Here is a 19,775-nt window from a genome sequence, read left to right on the forward strand (position 1 = left end):
TATTGAATTTTTTTTTAATTTTTACTATTTAATTTACCTTATATAGTTCTTTTTTGTATTGTCGGGATAATGTATAGAGGGGTTACAGTTACATTTGTTAGGTGCATTACTTCTCACACATTGATACCCCTTCTCATGATTTTAACCCTGTTCAGTATTTAAAATTTTTTAACCTTCCTTTTTTCCAGTTGGTTATTTGTTCCTTTGGCAATGTTCAACCTTCTGCCTGTTTTCTACAGGCTGTTGTTGGGTTCCCATTGCTGGAAAAGGTTTCTGGATCCTATAAAACATTTCCAACCAGTATTTTCCTCTGCTGAGCAGCAATTTCACTCTATCTCTATTTCTTCATCTATAAGAATCTCCCCCACTCAATTCCTGCATGCATACCAACATGGCGGGGCCCCTGGGATATCTTTTAGAAGTCGTCTTTGCCAAAGGTAATGAGAGGACCCACTCTATCCAAATAACTGACTGCAGAGCCGGGCCCAGAGAGAGACGCATCCCACTTGTCTGTCCTGTCTGTCTTGGAGGAAGCTGCCTGCTGAGGAAAAGCCAAAGTGGGTCTGAGAGCCCAGCAGTCTCCTGAGATCTTCAAAGGAACTTTTGCTGCTGGAGAGGCTGCTCTGGTGATTGGGGCTGGAGGATCCAGAGTTTCTGGATAGATGGATATTGTGACGTTTTCAGAAGCATAGTTACAGCTAGAAAGACCACTCACCTCCTGCACACTGTCGCTGGGCCTCAGAGCAGGGTCCTGGTAGGCCTGGCAGGACACTTTGGTGGTGGTGGTGATGATGGTATGCAGGGCTGGTGGGGTGGCAAGGTACCTGCAGGTATGCTCTGGGTTAGAATAAGGGGATGTGGCCTTGGCCTGGCATTGTTCATGGTCAGTCCTGTTCTCAGGACTAAGGTTTCCAAGATTGGTTTTCCAGCCATGCTGTTGATTGAAGTCAAAGCTTCTCCCATAGTTGCTATGGGAGTTGACACTGTATTGTAGTGTGTTCGGATGAACCAGGTCTGCATCCTTACAGACCATGGAGTCATTACAAAGCGGGAGAAATGGACTTGAATTTGTGTGCCCAGAGCCTACAGATTCATAGCTGCAAGGGGACCTAGGCAAATAGATCCTTGGGTCTGGATATTTCTGAAAGGGGAATGCCGGGTCTTCTTGAAAGGAGGCCAGGTCACAGGTGGCTCTAGCAGCAGCATCGTTTGAGAAGGACAGGCAAGGCTGTCCTGGAATTGGGAAGCCAGTGTCAGCAATTACATCATATAGTTCAGGAGCCTCCAGGGGAGGCATGTTGTGGAAATATCCCCTGGCATCTTGACTCCCTCCTGCCTAGAAAAGGACATAAATACAGACAGGTAACATGGAGGCTGTGTGGACATCTTTCTCCATAACAACAACCAGTCACATAATAACCCAAACCTTCTCGCTAGAGGCACTGTGTGGTGAATCATGCACTGCTACAAGACCTGATTTGAGACTGGGCCCAGCGGTTACTAATCTACCCACACTGGATGGAACTGAGGGGCCAGTGCTCCTGTTCTCACTCATGCTTCTTCCTAAGAGCTACTCAGAGCTGCCTTCCAGGCATCAGGAGCTCATGTCTCCTACCAGGAGTCTGAGAGCTGAGGATCGATGTTCCAAGCCAGTTATGGAAGAAAAGTCTATGAGATTCTGATCCCTAATAAACTGCTTAGAAAAAGCCAGATGTGGCTCTGTGGCTCAAATGATAAAGTGCTAGCCTTGAGCAAAAGAAGCTTAAGGACAGCACCTAGGCCCTGAGTTCAAGCCTTGGGATCAGGAAAAAAAATGTATCCTGATTCTGTTTCTCTTGATTGAATATTGAATATTATAATTCAATGTAGCTATCTTCTATATAGTGACTTCCCACAGGGCTTCTGTAACCATTACATGTAGATCTGTGCTTAGCATGTGGAGGGAATCTGACTATGTCAATTTCTGCAATTCTGTCACTACCACTCTGCCTGCATGCCAGGCTTTGGTTGAAGAGCCAAACAGGATCAAGTTGGTTAGGGGAATTCCATCTGTTTCTGTGTAAATAAGGTTAGAGTTGGATTGTAAATGTCTCCCAAAGGTCTGCCTGTGCTTGACCTCTGGGTAGCACTACTGGAAGTGTTAAAATCTTGAAGGGGCAGGGCCTCGTGGGAGGGTTCAGGTGCCTGGGAGTGTGTCCTTTGTTTTTGGCTATGAGGTGATGCTCTCTTTGGCCATGTAACCATTTGCCATAGTGTATGGCCCCAAAGCCATGAGTCAACAAACCAAGGGCTGAAACTTCCAAGATATTCTGTTTCAGTAGCAGAAAGCCGACTAACACCTGGCACTGGTGGCTCACACCTGTAATTTGAGCTACTCAGGAGGCTGAGATGTGGAGCATTGTGATTCAAAACCAACCCCAGGCAGAAATCTTTGGGATTTAATTTCAATTAACTAGCAAAAGGCCAGGCTGGAAGCATGACTCAAGTGGTAGGGTATCAACTAGCTGTGAGCAGAAAAGTCAAGGCTCTTAAGTTCAAGCCCTGGAACTGGCAAAAAGAAATGGAAGAAAGAGAGGAGGGGTAGGTGGGAGGAAGGGGGGAGGGAGAGAGAAAGAAAGAGAGAGAGAGAGAGAGAGAGAGAGAGAGAGAGAGAGAGAGGAAGAAGAAGAAGAAGAAGAAGAAGAAGAAGAAGAAGAAGAAGAAGAAGGAGGAGGAGGAGGAGGAGGAGGAGGAGGAAGAGGAGGAGGAGGAGGAGGAGGAGGAGGAGGAGGAGGAGGAGGAGGAGGAAAAGGAGGAGGAGGGAGGGAAAGGAAGGAAGGAAGAAGGAAAGAAGGAAAGAAGGGAGGGAGGGGGAAGGGAGGGAACAGAGAAAAAATAGAAAATAAGAGTTATCTAACACAACACTTACATTCTCATGAATATCTTAACTCATGGTTAGTACATACATACAATAATTGCCTCTTTTAGCCCAGTTTGCTTTTTTTTTTTTGCCAGTCCTAGGCTTGAGCTCAGGGCCTAAGCATTGTCCTTGGGCTTTCTCAAGGCTAGAGCTCTACCACTTGAGCCTCGGCACCACTTCCAACTTTTTTCTATGTATGTGGTACTGAGGAATTGATAACCCGGGTCTTCGTGCATGCTAGGCAAACACTCTACCACTAGGCCAAACTCCCGGCCCCCCAGTTTGCTTTTTAAGGTTTCAGTTACACACTGTCAACCAACATCCAAAAATATTAAATGGAACACTCCAGAAAAAAATCTATACATTGTAGAGAATTTTAATTGTAGCATATTGTTATAGTTTTATTATCTGTTCCTATGTCTGATTTATGCATTACATGTTACCACAGGCATGTATGTACCAAAAAAAAAGCACGTGATACTCAGGGCTGGGTATAATTAGCACTCTCAGGCATCTACTGGGGGTGGACATTACCTCAAAGGTAATAGCGCTCCACTCTAGTTCTCTCTGTATTACTGTGGAACAATCACCCTGGTGTCACAGTATCAAAACCCATTCTCACTGCATCTGGTTGGAGAGGTTGTTCACTGTTTGAAAGAAGCATTTAGAACCTTCTAACCCAATGTTGAGTTAATGACATTGGTTAGAGATAGATGGTTTTCACGCAAGATTACACCTTTGTGATTCACACAGAGCATTCATATTTCAGTCACTTACCAATGTGTCTTGCAATAAAAGTGAACACAAATCACAGTGGGCAAGCCACCCCCTCCTCTTACCTGGGTTACTCGGGCTCTCTTTCTCTGGGGTTGGTAAAAAGAGGCCATCTGCCTCTTGAGCACACTTCTTCTAGCTTCTGTCTCTGATTTACTCTCTGGTCTTGGGTGATCATGAATACCCTTGGCCTGTGGTAAAGAAGAAATAAATCACCTGTTTGGGCTTCTAAAGGAAGGTAGCTATTCTGGCAGCTGGTCAAAAACAGATTCATTAGGACTTTCCCAAGATCCTAAGTTATTGTATTATTTTTCTTCAAAAATGATAACAAATTAATGCAAACAAACCATCATCGATAGTAGACTTCTAAAAGATTGACTTGTTTTACCTTACTAAATGAACTACGATGTGGTTCACGACATCAGGCCCTTAATGGGCACAAGGAGCGGTGTGTAGTGACACCATCCTATAATCCCAGCACTCGGGAGACTGAGGCAAGTGGATCACAAATTTTAGGCTAGCCTAGATCACATAGTGATCTAGTGTGTGTGAAAAGATTTTCTTTTAAGAGACCATATGCTGGGGACCAGTGGTTCATGCCTGTAATCTTAGCTACTCAGGAGGCTGAGATCTGAGGACTGAGATTTGAAGCCAAGAAAATTTGAAAGCCTTATCTCCAATTAACCAGCTGGAATATAATACTGAAGTAGAGGTGTGGCTCAAGTGGCAGAATGCCAGGCTTGAGCTGCAATAACTAAGGAATAATATCCAGGCCTTAACTTGAATCCAGTATGTGTGTATTTGTGTGTATACATATATATACACACATATAAATGTATACATGCATATATAGAGAGAGAGGGGGCATATAGTGTGTAAGCCAGTAGTAGGTCACTAGAGGATCCACTGCCTATTTCTTTAAAAAAAATCTATCTACCTACCTATCTATCTACCTACCTATCTGCCTATCTACCTATTATCTATCTTTGCCAGTCCACTTAGCTCTCTTGCTCACCTAAAACTTGAGCCACACCTAAGATCCAGCATTTTGCTGTTTTTAATTGGCTATGGAATCTGTCTGGGTGGACTTTGAATCTCTTTTTTTTCTTAGTAGCTAGGATTACAGGATCACAGGCTCCATTCCCCTCTTTCTGACCCCTGGAGCCACAATTGGTGTAGTTCCTATGGCAGCTGTCAGCTGGTTTGTTCTCCCACGACAAACACACCCAGGGCGACTTGGTGTTCTCACCCAGCTACCTGGAAAAATATGGCGTTGCCATCCAGCCTCCAGAAATTGGTGACAGGGTACCCGCTGTGCCCTCGGCAAGGAACCAGCTCCAATGAGGAGTGACAGTTGGGGCATGTTTTCTCTGCAAAACCCAGAAGGAAAGGGGTGACTCACAACAGTGACCTCAAAGGCCTCAAGGAGAAGAAAGGAGGCCCCCCATTGTCACCCATCCTGGGGCTCACTCTGCTGTTTGAGCCTGGCCTTGTCGCAGATGGCAGGCCTCAGCTGCAGGTGGGAGCCATCCGGTAGGGCGCAGGCGCGTGCGCACACCACCACGCCCAGGCAGGACTTCTTGAGGATGTGGCTGTTGTGGTTGTTGGTGTTGCGCATGGCCCAGCCGCTCAGGTGGCGCTGGGCCTTCTTCTCGTCGCTGCTGTAGATGAAGCGCACATAGCCATTGGGCCATTCACGGAAGTAGTCAAAGTGAGTGGGCTCCTGGGAACACAAGATGGAACCCAAAGCTCACCAGGCTTTTCAGTGTCTCCAAGTAGATGAGAATACAAACTAGTTTCTTCAACATGGAGAGATGATGCATAACTCCAAGTTAGGCAATTTGCAGTTATCTTATGTACATGAATTAATTTGGCGAGCCTTCACACCAGTGTAGGTAACTGGTACAAATATTATGATGCCCATTTTGTAGAATAGGAAGTGAAAACCAGATTGGTTGATAGACATGTCTGAATTCACACAGCTCTGGCTGCAGGAATTCTTTTCTGGCAGTCTCATTCCAGAGCCTGGGCAAGTTTTCATTGTATTTGTTTACTATGTCTTTGTGTGGCTAAATGTTGAAAACATTTTCAAGTTGAGTATCAAAAAAGCTAAGAGTGGGGCCGGGAGTTTGGCCTAATGGTAGAGTGCTTGCCTAGCATGCACAGAGACCGGGATTCAATTCCTTTTATCACATTCATAGAGAAACCAGAAGTGGTGCTAGGGCTCAAGTGCTAGAGCTCTAGCCTGGGGTTCAAGGACACTGTTCAGGCCCTCAGTTCAAAATAAATAACAATAGTCATATAAAGAATGACATTCTAAAAAAAATACTGAGCATTGCATTTATATGTTTATTGTTATTTATTATTTATATTGCAAGAAATCAAACTGAAAATAAAATTACTTTTTCTTTGTGCTGGTTCCAGGGCTTGAACTCAGTACCTGGGCACTGTCTCTAAGCTTTTTGTGTTAAAGGTTAGTGCTACACCACTTGAGTCACAGCTCTACTTCTGACTTTTTGGTCATTATCTGGAAACAAGAATTGCACAGACATTCCTTCCTGGAAAGGCTTTGAACTGAAATCCTCACATCTCAGCCTCTGGGGAGCTATGATTACAGGCTTAAGCCACTGGTATCCAACTTAAAATTTCTCTTTACTGAGTAGTTACCATTTAGTAGGTGCTCCTTAGTTCTAGTTTACCAGATCTAGACTTCACTTTGTTTTTTACATGTCCTAGAGCTAAGAATAACTATTTAATCTTAAAAATCAAAAAAGGGTGAGTTGTATTTTCTGATACATGAAACTAATATAGAATTCAAATTCCATTTATCTATGAAGTTGTTAGGAACATGGCCATTTACATTTTTCTATGTTATTATCTGTGGATGTTTTTAACCACTGTGCAGACTGGAGTATCTGGGATGGGGACATAATGGTTCTCAAAGCCACATCACATCTAGGTTATGTTAGATTAGCCTAATTATATTTTTTGCCAAGGCTCACAGGGACCTTACAAGGCAAGGAAATGGGGTCTGGCCAGATTTTTAAGAAAAAGCAAGCATTCACATTTGTTTTAAATTATTTCAACCTAAGGATTTTTAGTAACAAATCAAGTCTTGCCACAGAAAGCCTATCTTTACTCTCATATTCCTCTTCTTCTGGATGTAGATACATCTCCCATTGATTCCTAAGGCAGGGATGCAGAAGATGAAGCCATGGAAATTATATTGTTTAAACAATATCACGAGGATACCCATCATGCTGTGTATGTGTGTACACGCGCCCTGGTACTGTGGTTTGAACTCAGGGCCTGGGTGCTCAAGGCTGGCACAATATCATTTGAATCACACCCCCACTTCTGTCTTTTGGCCAGTTAATTTCATAGACTTTCTTGCTTCAAATGCTTTTGAGCCATGATTCTCAGATCTCGAGCTCTTGAATAGCTAGGCCAAAGGTTGGTTTGAAACAGAATCTACTTATGTAGCCCAGGCTGGACTCAAACTTGAGATCCTGTCTCACCCTCCTAAGAGCTGAGATTATAGGCATGTGACAGGACACTCAGTCCTAAGACTGGATTCTATTTTGTCTGATATGACAGCATTACACATACACACACACACACACACACACACACACACACACACACGCACACACGCACAAGCAAAACAGAAGATCTAGACAAGAATTTGCGATTGTTATCTACTTCTACTACTTGATGACAGCTCAATAGCTTGGTGGAAAGGTAAATTTCAAGGGTTCTCTGAAGGTCAGATGGCTAGTTTAGCTCCCTTTCAGTTGTCCCAGTGTACCTTCCCTTTTTGAGATGCTACATACACCCCTGATTTAGAAGCAGTCTCCCAAAGATATGAGATTTCCTCTTTACTGAGAAGTCTAGAAGTTGGCCCTTATTGGGTAATTTGTATGCAGTTTCTTTCTGAAACACAAGATATGATTGTTTCCTATGAAATGTTCCATGGACACAAAGTAAGCAACATTGAAGCACACATACCCTTACCTGTGGTCCAGTTTCCCGACAGTGGTAGAGTGTGACTCCAGAGTGAGCCGACTTGATTCATTAAAGCAAGGAAAACAACATAGTACACACACACACACACACACACAAAAGTAATGAACTAGGTGAGAGCCAACTGGCCTTTCCGTTGAATTGCACATACAGAAGCACTTAGCTGAGACCTAATGGAAGCTGAGTAAAAGCCAAGTCTCTCATCCTGTTGCTGCAAGTTCATCTTTAAAATGCTTGGGTAAGCCAGGAACCCCGTGTCTGACACTTGTAATCCTAGCTACTTAGGAGGCTGAGATCTGAGGATCATAGTTCAAAGCCAGCCCAGGCAGAAAAGTCCCCATGAGATTTACTTCCAATGAACCACTCAAAAACCAGAAGCAGCCCCATGGCTCAAGTGGTAGAACTCTAATCTTGTGCACAAAGAAGCTCCAGTGAGAGGACCCAGGCCCTGAGTTCAAGCCTTACAACCACCACTAACAACAACAAGCAGTTGGGAAGCAATGCCAATTTCCCCTCCACCCTCCCCATTGGAGAGTCCCTATTGAAGACTTCAAAGTCACACTTTAAAGTGTGTGTGTGTGTGTGTATGTGTGTTGCCAGGGATTGAATTCAGTATCCTGTGCTAGCCAGTCCCCCTAACTCTCTTGAGCCATGTGCCCCCCCACCTCCCCTTATCATTGTTTATTTGTTTGTTTTGAGATAGTCTCTCACAAATTTTGCCCTGGCTCATCTTGAACTCAAGATCCTCCTGCCTTTGCCCTCTACATATCTGGGATTACAGGTCTGCATGTGTCCCATGAGGAAATAAAACAAATCTATCCCTAAAATATGGCCATTCCTTGTCCTAACAGAAGGGAGCCTTGGGGCAGGACCGGCTGCCTGAGCAGGCTTGTGCATGAGCCCTTCTGTTCCAGGCAGGGGACTACTCCGAAAAACAACTGCACAAAACTGGAAAATTGAGATTCAAATTGCCTGCATTTATAGTCTTGGCTCATAGCTTTGCTGCCTTCAAATAAGAAGGGGGTGTTGGGGGGAGAGGAGGTACAAAAGGAGAGAGAGAGAGAGAGAGAGAGAGAGAGAGAGAGAGAGAGAGAGAGAGAGAGAGAGAGAGAGAGAGGGAGGGAGGGAGGGAGGGAGGGAGGGAGGGAGGGAGGGAGGGAGGGAGGGAGGGAGGGAGGGAGGGAGGGAGGAAGGGGGAGAGAGGGAGAGAGAGAGAGAGAGGGGGGGGGGGAGGAAAGAAGAAAGGAGAAAGAGAGGTTCCTGAAATCACAAGAGCGTTTCTTTCGAGGCGTAGGGTCTACCTCTAGACCAAAGCCTGCCTCTGGGGGCAGGGTCCCCGCACTCGCCTGTGGCATCTGCGGGTCGTTGATGTCCCAGCTGAGCTCCATCCCATGGGAACACTGGCCGTCCCGTCCTGTGTCCGCCCTGCGATCTGGGTGAGGACCCTGAAAGACAGGAGAAATAAAAACCCAAACCAAGAAGACTTGGTCCCTTTGCAATCAGACTGACAGACACACAGAGATTGAGAGAGAGGGGGAAGGGGGAGGGGGGAGGGAGGGGGAGAGAGGCGGGGAAAGAAGGACGTAGGAAGAGAGACCTTAGGGGCCAGGCTAGGAATCAAGCTGTCGGGGCGCGGCCCTGGGGTCCGGGTGCCGCTGGAAGTTTATAAGACCCTGCCCCCCCCAGCGCCCCGCCCCCCGGAGCCCTCCCCCCCCCAACCCCGACCAGCCAGGGATGGAGTGGGAGGCAACGAAACAATCCCCAAAGCCAAGAGAAGGGGAGCCCTGGCTCCAGGAGCGGACAGCGTGGGAACCCCACGTCCGCCAGTCGTGCGCCCCAATCGGAATGCGACCCCCTGGGGCCTCCTCTCCTGGCTCTGGCCGTCCACGTGTGGGTCTGGAGACGTCCGCGGGGAGCGCTCAGGGGTCCCCGCGTCCTTGCTGGCCTAGGCGCGCCCAGCAGCGCGGGGTCTGCCATCCACTTGGCCTGGGGGAGCTGGGCACCAGGGAGTGCAGAGCTCAGTCGTTTTGGTAGCTCTGGGGGCTCCCCGGGGTCCAGGCCTGAAGGGAAAAAAGCAGGAACCTAGTTGCCCCCTCCCCCAAGAAAAAGGCGCTAGGAAGAGGGTTTGTTTTCTCTTTTTCCTTCGTTGTAGGTTTTTTGTTTTCTTTTTGTCTTGTTGGTTCTTTTATCTGTCTTCAGGAGGGAAGGAGGGGCGATTCAGAATGTAGGAACCAGGGGTGAACGAATGCAGCGGTGGTAACTAGTTCATGGACACAACGTGGGAAATGAGCCATACAACTTGTGAAGTGGAGACAGGAGGGGAAAAACTGGGAGAAAGCAAGGGAAGAGGTGATGCTGTGCAGAAAGAAACATACTCATTACCTGACTTCAGTAACTGAAACCCCTCTGTCCATCACCTTTATAGCATCAATACAAAATTAAAAAGGCACAAAGGGCTGGGGGTGTGGCTGGAGCCTTAGAGGTGCAAGGTCTGGAGTTAAACCTCAGTAACACACACACACACAACTAACCAAAAATCCTGTACTGACACTGTCTAGGAAATAGTTGGAGGAAATGTTCCCTAGCTCACAGGGTCTAGGGAGGCACTGAGGGCTGAAGAAGCTCCAGGAGGGGAGGGAGATGCTCTCTTTACCTGCACGTCCAGCTTCTGACCACAGAAACCCAGAGACAACAAATCCATTGAAGTCTCTAACATTGCTTGCAGTTTGCAGTCCCAGGGTGGCTCCGGGGCCACAAGGCAAGACTGGTTTCTGTCATTTACTCCCGGTGCACTGGCCTGACAGCCTGCATGGCTTCTCTTCCAGCAGATAGCTGAGCAGCTGGTTCTTCACAAAGCCGGTGGACTCCCCTGTCCCTTCAAGCCTGACACCCGCCAGTCCTCCACTCGGACCAGGCAGAGTGAGCCCTAGACAGGCTCACCAACTGCAGCCTGGCTGTGTCAGGAGCAGCATCTGTATGCTTCGGCTTTTGCTGGACGAATCAATGACTCCCTGGGGAGAAAGCCCACGACCAGGGCAAAATAAGCTCAGGAAGAGAAGGATCCTTCACATTTCTAGACTGTTCTGTTTAGAAAAGTGACTTTTCAGAGCAGCCCAGCTGCCCTGATCTAGCGAAAATGCTGGCTATGGCAAAGCTTTGTGCCTTCTCCCAAACAAGCCTAGCAGGGGAGAAAAGTCATAGTGGAAGAAAAAGAGTTGTTAATTTTCAGAGCCAAGTCCCCCCAACCCCACTTCTCTTCTGAAAGGTCCCTTGGCCAGGGGTTCCAGTGAAAGTCACTCACGGTGCTCTCCCCACTAAAGTGTAGGTGAAAGCCCCCTTCTGGCCCACCCAGCTTTATCCACAGGCTTTCCTTCTTACTATCTCCTTCCGTTCTCAACTTTTGCCATTCAGTTGCTTTTCTGTGTGTTTTTCAAAATTGTTAAAATTACTGATAGTTAAAAGTATGTATTTAGTTAAATTGCAATGTAATGTATATTTATAAATGTTTTAACAAGCTAGGCACCACGGTTTCATGTCTGTAATCCTACATACTCAGGAAGTTGAGATTTGAGGATCATGGTTCAAAACTAGCCCAGGCAGGATTAACCTGCGTGATTAACCTGTGGCTCAAGTGCTGTCCTTGAGAAAAAAAGGTAAGGAACAGTGCCCAGGTCCCGAGTTCAAGCCCCAAGACCAGGGGGGAAAAGTCTCAACAATAATGTCAATAGTCATTTAACATTGTCTTTAAAAGACACAGAAAGAAATTTTGTGGTCTTAGTGCAAATATCTCTATGCTTTTGAAATGGTCTGAAAGTCTCAAACTTCCAAACTATAAACAAACACAACTGTTTAACATTAAAAGCAAATTAATTTCTCAGTGGATTCTGGTATGTAAAAAACGAATAAAATCACAGAACCTCCACCATATTTAGTATTTTTGAAGAATTACAACCTATGTTCTAATTTATCCTAAAGTTATGTGTAAAGCATGACAGCAGTGATGAATTTATAAAATAAGCAAATGGTATGTATTGTATATTCTGTTGTTTCAAAATATCTCTTAAAGATTTGAATATTTTTGCTTCTCAAGTTAAAAAACAATTGATTATGAACTTTTTAACATTAATAACTTTTAAGATTTTATTATCTAAAAATAACTCTTAATCATTTTTGGTATTTTTTTCCTGCCCTATTTGTTGCATTGATATAAATTATATTCACATGGTCCGTCTTGATTGATAGTTTAATACTATAAACATCCATTAATCCAAAAAGAAAGGACTAAACCTTTCATCTCCTATGTTTAGATTAAAACAGGCCAATGACGGACGGGACATTTAAATCATATTTGCCAGGGAATGGATATGTCCAGTGTTAATATTGGAATTGTTTAGGGTAACACGTGGAAAAGTCCGGTGGCTTAAGTAGCTGGAATTCTCGTTACATCTCTTAAATGTCTTGCTTGGATGTAGACAAAAACCTTTTGTCAACAGCGCACTAAATACAGCGTCGAGTTGTGACAAGGCGAGTCTCCCACCAAGAAGCTTTGAATTTGAGGAGTCGTTTCGTTAAAAAACGAAACTCCAGGCCACCTGGATTGGCGCCACGTGTTCTCGGAACACGTCCTCTGCGGCTGATCACCTAGTTCTTGGTGCCACACTTGGATTATAGGAGGGAGGTGAAAAATAAACCCCCACTGTCCCCACCCTCCACGAGGTTGCTTTAACACGCACCAGACACCTCCACCGTACCCACACGCCCTCGCCTGTGTTGGCAGGGATGTATTTTTCATCAGTTTTGGTGCAACTCTGGTCTGTACGGGACAGAGTGAAGTTACAAGCAGTAGGATGGGTTCCAGGTGGAGGGGGACTCGAGGCTGCGGTGGGTGTCCTCACCGGGCTCGCTCTCAGGTGCGCCTGCCTGCGCACGCGCCCCTCGCGCCGCCCTAGCCCCCAGAGGCCGCCTTGCAGGGCATTTCTGGAGCAGGTGCATCCCATTGTAGTTCCTGGAGAGGATTCAGCTGCGGGCACGGGCTGGGATTCTGAGCCTGCGCGTTCCTTACTCTCCCAGGATCACCGCTCTGGGACCGGCCGGGAGCCTGGGGATGCCGGGGGTGAGTGAGCCCCGGGGGTCCCACCCTCTCCATCGTGCCCGGCCCGCCCTGGGTGTCCCATCCCCAAGCGAGCACAGGCCGGGCGGCTTTGGGGCGTCGTCTGGGGTGTGCTTTTCCCCCAGCCCGAGGTTCGGAAAGCAGGGAGATAAGTGCTTTTCCTGGTGGTTCTTGGTGGTTCTCCAGTCTCCTTTCCTCCCTTCTGTTAATTGCAAGAAAAGACCACCTCCAAGACTTGTGTCTTGGTATGCCTTCCTCTTGACCTCCATTAAAATAGTAGTCCTGGAATCTTCTGTTGGGGGGAAATGTCTAGATTTGAGTCTCCAACTTCACTCTGTTTTTCGTATTTATACATAGTGGTGGTAATGCTATTGTAGAATACACTGACCTGTAAGGATTTGGGTCAAGTTCATGGAAATCGGATTTAGGCTAAAAGTACTCTTAGAAGACATTTTGAAAACATTGGGTGTAGGGCAGGGAGTTTGGCCTAGTGGTAGAGTGCTTGCCTAGCATGCACGAAGACCCGGGTTCGATTCCTCGGTATCACATACATAGAAAAAAGCCAGAAGTGGTGCTGAGGCTCAAGTGGTAGAGCTCTAGCCTTGAGAAAGTCCAAGGACAGTGCTCAGGGCCTGAGCTCAAGCCCAGGACTGGCAAAAAAATATGTGTAATATATATATATATATATATATATATATATATATATATATATATATGTAATGCCCATTTTGGGGCCTGGATGCTAACCCTGAGCTTTTGCTCCAGGCTGGTGCTCTACCACTGGAGCCACAGTGTCACTGCCAGCTTTTGTTGGTGGTTTTATTGGAGGTAAAAGTCTCTCCCATTTTTCCTTCAAACTTCCAACTATGATCCTCTGATCTCAGCCTCCTGAGTAGCTCAGATTACGAGTGCCATTCACCAGTGTCTGGCTGTATTATACTTTTTAATTAAATTGGTGGATTAAACAGAGAGGAACTTGATAGTGGGGCATAATGTTTTCCTGGGGGAAAAAAAAGAGTAACCTGTCACTTGTGAATGTTTTTTTGTTGTTGTTGGTTTGAGCCTAAACATTTCAGTATTTCAGTACTCTAGTAACATACTGTCAGCTAGTAAATGCTAGAGCCAACAACTTCTTTGTCACAAATGCAATCTTACCGTTGTCCCTGGAGAGACTTTAAAAAAAATTCTCATTCTGAAATCAATCTTTTTTTTCTAGTTTATAGTCACTACACTACACTAACAAAAAGTTGGAAAATGGCTTTTTTTTCAAGAATTGGAAAATATTTATTTTCATGTTCAGTAAAAGTTGGAAAATGGCTTTTTTCATATATTTTTATTGTAATTAATAGAAGGTTTTTTTAAAATTCTTAAGAAAAGCACAGCCTTCACCTCAAATGGCAGGAGCAAAGTAACCACTGAGATAAATAATATCACTTTGTTTTTATTTTGAGAACTTTAAATGCATTTCTTTGGAATGATCTTTTTAAAGTATCTTTTTATTGCTCATAGGAAAACAGAAGTCCTTTGCTGCCTGTTAAGGAAGATGAGACTGGGAAGGCCCAAGATGCCTTCTGGGTAAGGATGGATTTTATTTTCTATTCCTAGCTCTGCATTCTTGGTGACTCGTTGGCACTGCTGTTGCTCCAGGTGCTCAGCCTAGAAGCAGAGACATCTTTGCTGTTTATTTATTTATTTTTTTTGCCAGTCCTGAGCTTGGGCTCAGGGCCTGAGCACTGTCCTTGGATTTTCTCAAGGCTAGCGCTCTACCACTTGAGCCAAGCTCCACTTCTAGCTTTTTCTATATATGTCACAGAGGAATCGAACCCACGTCTTTGTGCATGCTAGGCAAGCACTCTACCACTAGGCCAAACTCCTGGCCCTGTTTCTTAATTTTTCATATTCCATTTACAACTGTGCCCACACAGACCGATCTCCAACTATTCTATCAATATCTGAGTCGAAAGTACCTGAACCCTCAGCATTCATCCAGCTGGAAGTAGAGAAACCTGAACCAAACATGTAATTCCTGCCCTCATAGAGCTAACTGACAGGGCAGAGACTCAGAGGTGTAGGGCACCAAAGAGGTATTATTGTGCAAAATAATTGAGGGTACCTGGACGCACTCTGCCTAGTTGGATTAGGCTGTTTTGGAAGACTCACATACACAAATGAGATATCCACCAAGTGAAAGGCTACAGGAACACTTGTCTGGTCATAGTGCCAGTGCAAAAACCCTGTGGTAAGGAAGAGTTATTGTAGGACCCATAGTGGGAAAGTCAGACTGAATAAGCTGATGATAGAGGTCAGGTCAGACTAAGAGAGGGGTTTGGGTTTGAGTCCCATGGAATAGATATCAGTAGGCAGACCATGGATATTTTTTTTTCGGGGGGGCCAGTCCTGGCACTTGAACATAGGGCCTGGGCCCTGTCCTGGAGCTGCTTTTGCTCAAGGCAAGCATCCTACCACTTAGCCACTTAGTATCTGTGGCTTCAGATACTGCTTCCCTATGATGTCAATGCTAGGAAGAAGTAGAATTATACACAATAAAATACCTAATGGTGAGACTACTGTGTAGTATAATATAGCCTGTGATCATTGCACTGGATTTAAAGAAAATCACATCCCTTATAGTAGAAATACTTAAAGGAATGTCTGTTATTCAAATGAACACAGCATGTCCAGCCATGTATCTGGAACTTACATGCAAGTAGCAAAATTTAGGTTTGTATATTATGGCCAGTTGGTATATTTATCAACCTCCATTGTATGCAGTCAATTCATTTTATTTTCATCCATTGTGAGCACTTATATCCCTCAATGAGGAATCGGAGGTCTGGATTCCTTTTTTTGAAAGGCAGGAAGGGGTGACACTCCTAGGGCTTGAACCCCAAGTTTGGATGCTGTCCCTGAACCTTTTTCCTGAAGGCTAGTATTTTACTACTTGAGCCACAGCTCTACTTCTGGCTTTTTTTGGTGTCTGATTGGTGGTAAAAGTCTCATGGATTTGTCTGCTGGGCTGGCTTCAAATGATGAGCCTTAACTCTCAGCCTTCTGATGAGTTAGGATTACACATTTGAACCACCAGAGTCCGGCTAGATGGAGACTTGGGTTTCTTTTGTTTTACTGTCAAAATTTGCAATATTACTGCTTATCTTTACGTCTGGTAATCTCAGGCTTTCTCAGCCATCAGAATGATCTGAAGGGTTCCCCTGAGAGTCTGAGTCCCTGATGGGTGTCCTCATTCTGAGAACCCTTGTCCTGATCTAGTGGAAACATGATTCATTTATTTTGGTGGTTGAGGTTTCAAAACACAGTTGTCTGGGGTGCACCTTTTTATTTTATCTCACATTGAATTATTATTGGTAATGATATTAAGAGATAGTCCTAGAAAACAATTCACAAAAGGTAATTCACAAACTATCACTTTTCCAGCTTCAATCCCTTATTACTGGTGCGTTGCATGGCGAAGGATTCCAGAAAATAAAAGATTATCTTCAGAAAAAGGACAAATTTCCTCAAAAATATAACCATGTCCTCTTACACCATCTCGACAGATCACTAAATAAGGCAAGTGTGCAGTCTTGTTTGGAGGTACTAAAAAACAACGTTTAACCATTGGTAAGGGATTTGATTTCATGTGCTATAATACCTAGGAACTGGATAGAAATGAATTTCTGCACGTTTCACTGTTACTGAAATGCCTTCAGAGATTCTTCAGAGATGACCTCAGTAAAGACCAGCCTTTGCTAACTCAGCAGGGACTGATCCCTAAGATAAGTGTCATACTTGAATTTTATGTGGCTCTGGGCTTAGAGAACTAGTGTGAGAGTTTTTTTTTCTTATAGGGGAGGTGTTACTCAGAGGCAGAGTTGCATTATGGGAAATAAGACAAACTAAAAATGGAGTGTGTATTTACTTTGCTATTTCATGTTTTTTTCAAAACAAATTTGAATATTAGTATCCATGGACCTCTGTCCAATCCAAAATTAAACTCACCAAGTCTCCTATGGGCAGAGCCAGAAACCAACTGGCCACGTCTGGCTAGGCTATGCAGTGATGACCTGTCTTTGGTTTTTACTGAATTTACAATCACCTGAAGAGTGTTAGTAAACACTATCCAGGGCTTGGTCAACAGGGGCTGTAATTTCTGGGGCAGGGATGGATCCCAGGCCTTTTAGCTTTTCCTGGTGTTGAGAGCTGGTAAATTCTTTTGCTCGAGCAGAGGGCCTGGAGTCCTTGGCTTCAATGTGCACAATATGTTGAAGGCCAGGAAAGAATTGCTCATCCAAGGCTCTTAGTACGAACTTCTTGTTAGCTGATGGTTTCTACACAAGCAAGATCTTTGTGTATGTCTCTCTGCCTCTGTCCCTTTCTCTCTCTCTGTCCTCTCCTCACTCCCTATCCCATATTGTACTGAGGATTGAACCCAGGCCTTAGGTTTGCTAGGCCAATGCTCTACCTTTAGAGCTGTACCAACTTTTCCAAATAGCTGGGGTTATAGGCATGTACTTCATACTTAGCTCAGAATTTTTTTCCTTTTGATTTAGGCTATTTTTCAAACAGGAGCTCATATTTATGTGACAGGTGTAGGCCATCACATTCAGTTTCATTAGTTGAGATGGAGTTTCTCAAAACTTTCGCTCAGGTTGGTCTTGAATTGATCTTGATATCTGAGTAGCTGGGATTGCATGTATGAGCTACTATTCCCGGCTTTAAAAAAAGTCCCAGCCAGGCACAGTGGCTCATGCCTGTAATCCTAGCTACTCTGGAGGCTGAGATCTGAGGATCAAGGTTCAAAGCCAGCCTGGGCACAAAAGGACCCGAGATTCTTATCTCCAATTAACCTCTAGAAAATGGGAAGTGGGGCTCGGCTCAAGGGTAGGATGGTAGCCTTGAACTGAAGAGCTCAGGAGCAATGCCCAGGCCCAGGGGTAGGGTGGTAGCCTTGAGCTGAAGATCTCAGAGACAGCGCCCAGGCAGAGTTCAAGCCCCATGACCCACCCACACACAAAAAAGTCCCAGGAAAAATAGTACAAAGTTAGTCATGGTTTTATTGAGCAAATATGTGATAAGTTGTAACAGAAATTTCTTTAGAATCATGTCAATCTTATGGATCTAAAATGAATGTATATATATATATATATGTATGTACCTATACACACTCATATACATACTTCTGAAATACTTTACAACTTGTTCCTTTTTTGTTTGAGTCAGTTCCAGGGCTTGAAGTCAGAGCCTTAGCATATTCCTTAGCTTTTCACTTAAGGCAAGCACTCTACCCCTTGAACCATGGTTCCAGTTCCAGCTTTTGGTGGTTAATTAGGAATAAGAGTCTCAAAGATTTTCCTGCCAGGGCTGGTTTCAAACCGCAGTTCTCAGATCTGAGTCTCTCTGTCCTTTTTTTTTTTTTTTTTGGCAGGGTGAGGCTTGAACATAGGGCCTGGGCACCGTCCTTGAGCTGCTTTTGCTTAAGGCAGTGCTCTACTACTTGAGCCGCAGAGCCAATTCCAGATGTGAGCCTCTTGAGTAGCTGGGATTACAGATGTGAGCAGAATAAAGCAGTGCCTGCTTTATTCTTATGGTTGTTTACCTCAGCTTTTCAGACCCACAAGACTGTCCTACCATGGGAGGTTTATGTCTTCTCATTTGCCCCTCTGCATGGCTCTCTGGAACTACTCCTGGCCAGGTCTCCCATTCTCCGTGATATCTCAGAGCTTCTATAATACTGTCTTAGCTTGACCCCATTTTGAAATGTTCTACATGGTGGCAGCAGAGGCAGACCTAACCAGAGTCTCATGGCATTTATGGGGAAGGTCTTTGGGGGTCATTTTACTCTGTGAAATCTTGTCGAGCTGGCAGAACTCAGTGGCATGAGGTTCCATTGGTGTCTCTTCTGTATACATGGCCTCCTGGCTTGAAAGAATCTTGGAATTTCTGACCATGGAAGACCTTGCTTCGGACACATCGCTGAGGAACGTCACAGAGGACTTCTTGGACAGCCTGCTGGTAAGGGAGAGGCAGCCCCAGGGGCACATGACTGAGGGCATAGGCATCTTCAAGGGATTGGTAAGACCTGGCTTTATATAACGTGAATTTTGTTCCTCCTGTGTTTTATGATTGGAATATCATATGAGATAGTAATGGATATTAAATAGCATATAAAAACCCTATATATAAACATATAACTATATACACATATACATCTCCATGCATATGGCTATAGGTACATATATGCACATATGTATATATGTGTATATAAGCAATGATGCATATTTATATGACACGTGTATGTGTATATGTATCTATCTAGAGCAATGAATATAACCAATGATATGGAAAGCAGCAGGTCAGAACTGGACACTGGTGATTCACACCTGTACTCCTAGCTATTGAAGAAGCTGAGATCTAAGTATTGTGGTTCAAAGCCGGCCCAGGGAGGAAAGTCTGCGCAATTTCTCTCCTTTAACCACCAAAAACACAGAAGTAGAACTGGAGTTCTAACTGGTAAAGCATTAATCTTGATCAAATAAGCCTCAGAGACAATGCCCTGTCCCTGAGTTCAAGCCCTAGGATCAGTACCAACAAACAAAATCATAAACAAGGAAGCCACTAATTCTTACCTTATTTTCATTTTATCAATGCAAATATATTACTCGCCTAGTTGTGAGTGATTTGCTCATTTTAAAGAAGTAAAGCCAGGACACTTTAAGATTCTTGCATACTTGAAGTCAAGTTGCACTATTAGAGAACAAAGCATTTACACAATAATGTTAACATGCCTAATACTATTTTAAGATAATATAAGATGTACTTTTCTTTCTTTTTATTAGATAATTTGCAAGAGTAGCAGTAATGAAGGTAAGTATATTAGTTGATACTACTTGGCTCTTGATTTTCTTTATACATGCAGATTATAAAAGGGGAGACTCAAATGGTCTGTATGATTAATAAATGATAATGAACCCC

The 19,775-nt window shown here is 44.5% G+C and overlaps 2 protein-coding genes across 2 annotated transcripts in view; one reads left to right on the top strand and one right to left on the bottom strand.

The window, feature by feature from the left end:
* Positions 1-331: 331 nt before the first annotated feature.
* On the bottom strand, positions 332-12,693 carry Gcm2 (GCM transcription factor 2). Its single transcript, XM_090355282.1, has 8 exons — positions 12,448-12,693; positions 10,641-10,707; positions 9,515-9,756; positions 9,043-9,141; positions 5,144-5,396; positions 4,931-5,043; positions 3,739-3,864; positions 332-1,336 (listed from the first exon to the last, which is right to left on the bottom strand). The coding sequence occupies exons 1-8, from the start codon at positions 12,691-12,693 to the stop codon at positions 416-418; spliced, it is 2,067 nt and encodes a 688-aa protein (XP_090211408.1). The 3' UTR covers positions 332-415.
* A 107-nt stretch (positions 12,694-12,800) lies between these two features.
* Sycp2l (synaptonemal complex protein 2 like) overlaps positions 12,801-19,775 on the top strand; it is a 64,200-nt gene continuing 57,225 nt past the window's right edge. The window contains exons 1-6 of the mRNA XM_090355283.1: positions 12,801-12,914; positions 14,316-14,381; positions 16,239-16,373; positions 16,460-16,579; positions 18,711-18,815; positions 19,640-19,667. Of these exons, the coding sequence (XP_090211409.1) occupies positions 12,801-12,914; positions 14,316-14,381; positions 16,239-16,373; positions 16,460-16,579; positions 18,711-18,815; positions 19,640-19,667 (568 nt within the window). The remainder of the gene's footprint in view (positions 12,915-14,315; positions 14,382-16,238; positions 16,374-16,459; positions 16,580-18,710; positions 18,816-19,639; positions 19,668-19,775) is intronic.

The sequence above is a fragment of the Megascapheus bottae genome, chromosome 22 (assembly GCF_031878675.1).
Source record: "Megascapheus bottae isolate mThoBot1 chromosome 22, mThoBot2.hap1, whole genome shotgun sequence".
NCBI lineage: Eukaryota > Metazoa > Chordata > Mammalia > Rodentia > Geomyidae > Megascapheus > Megascapheus bottae.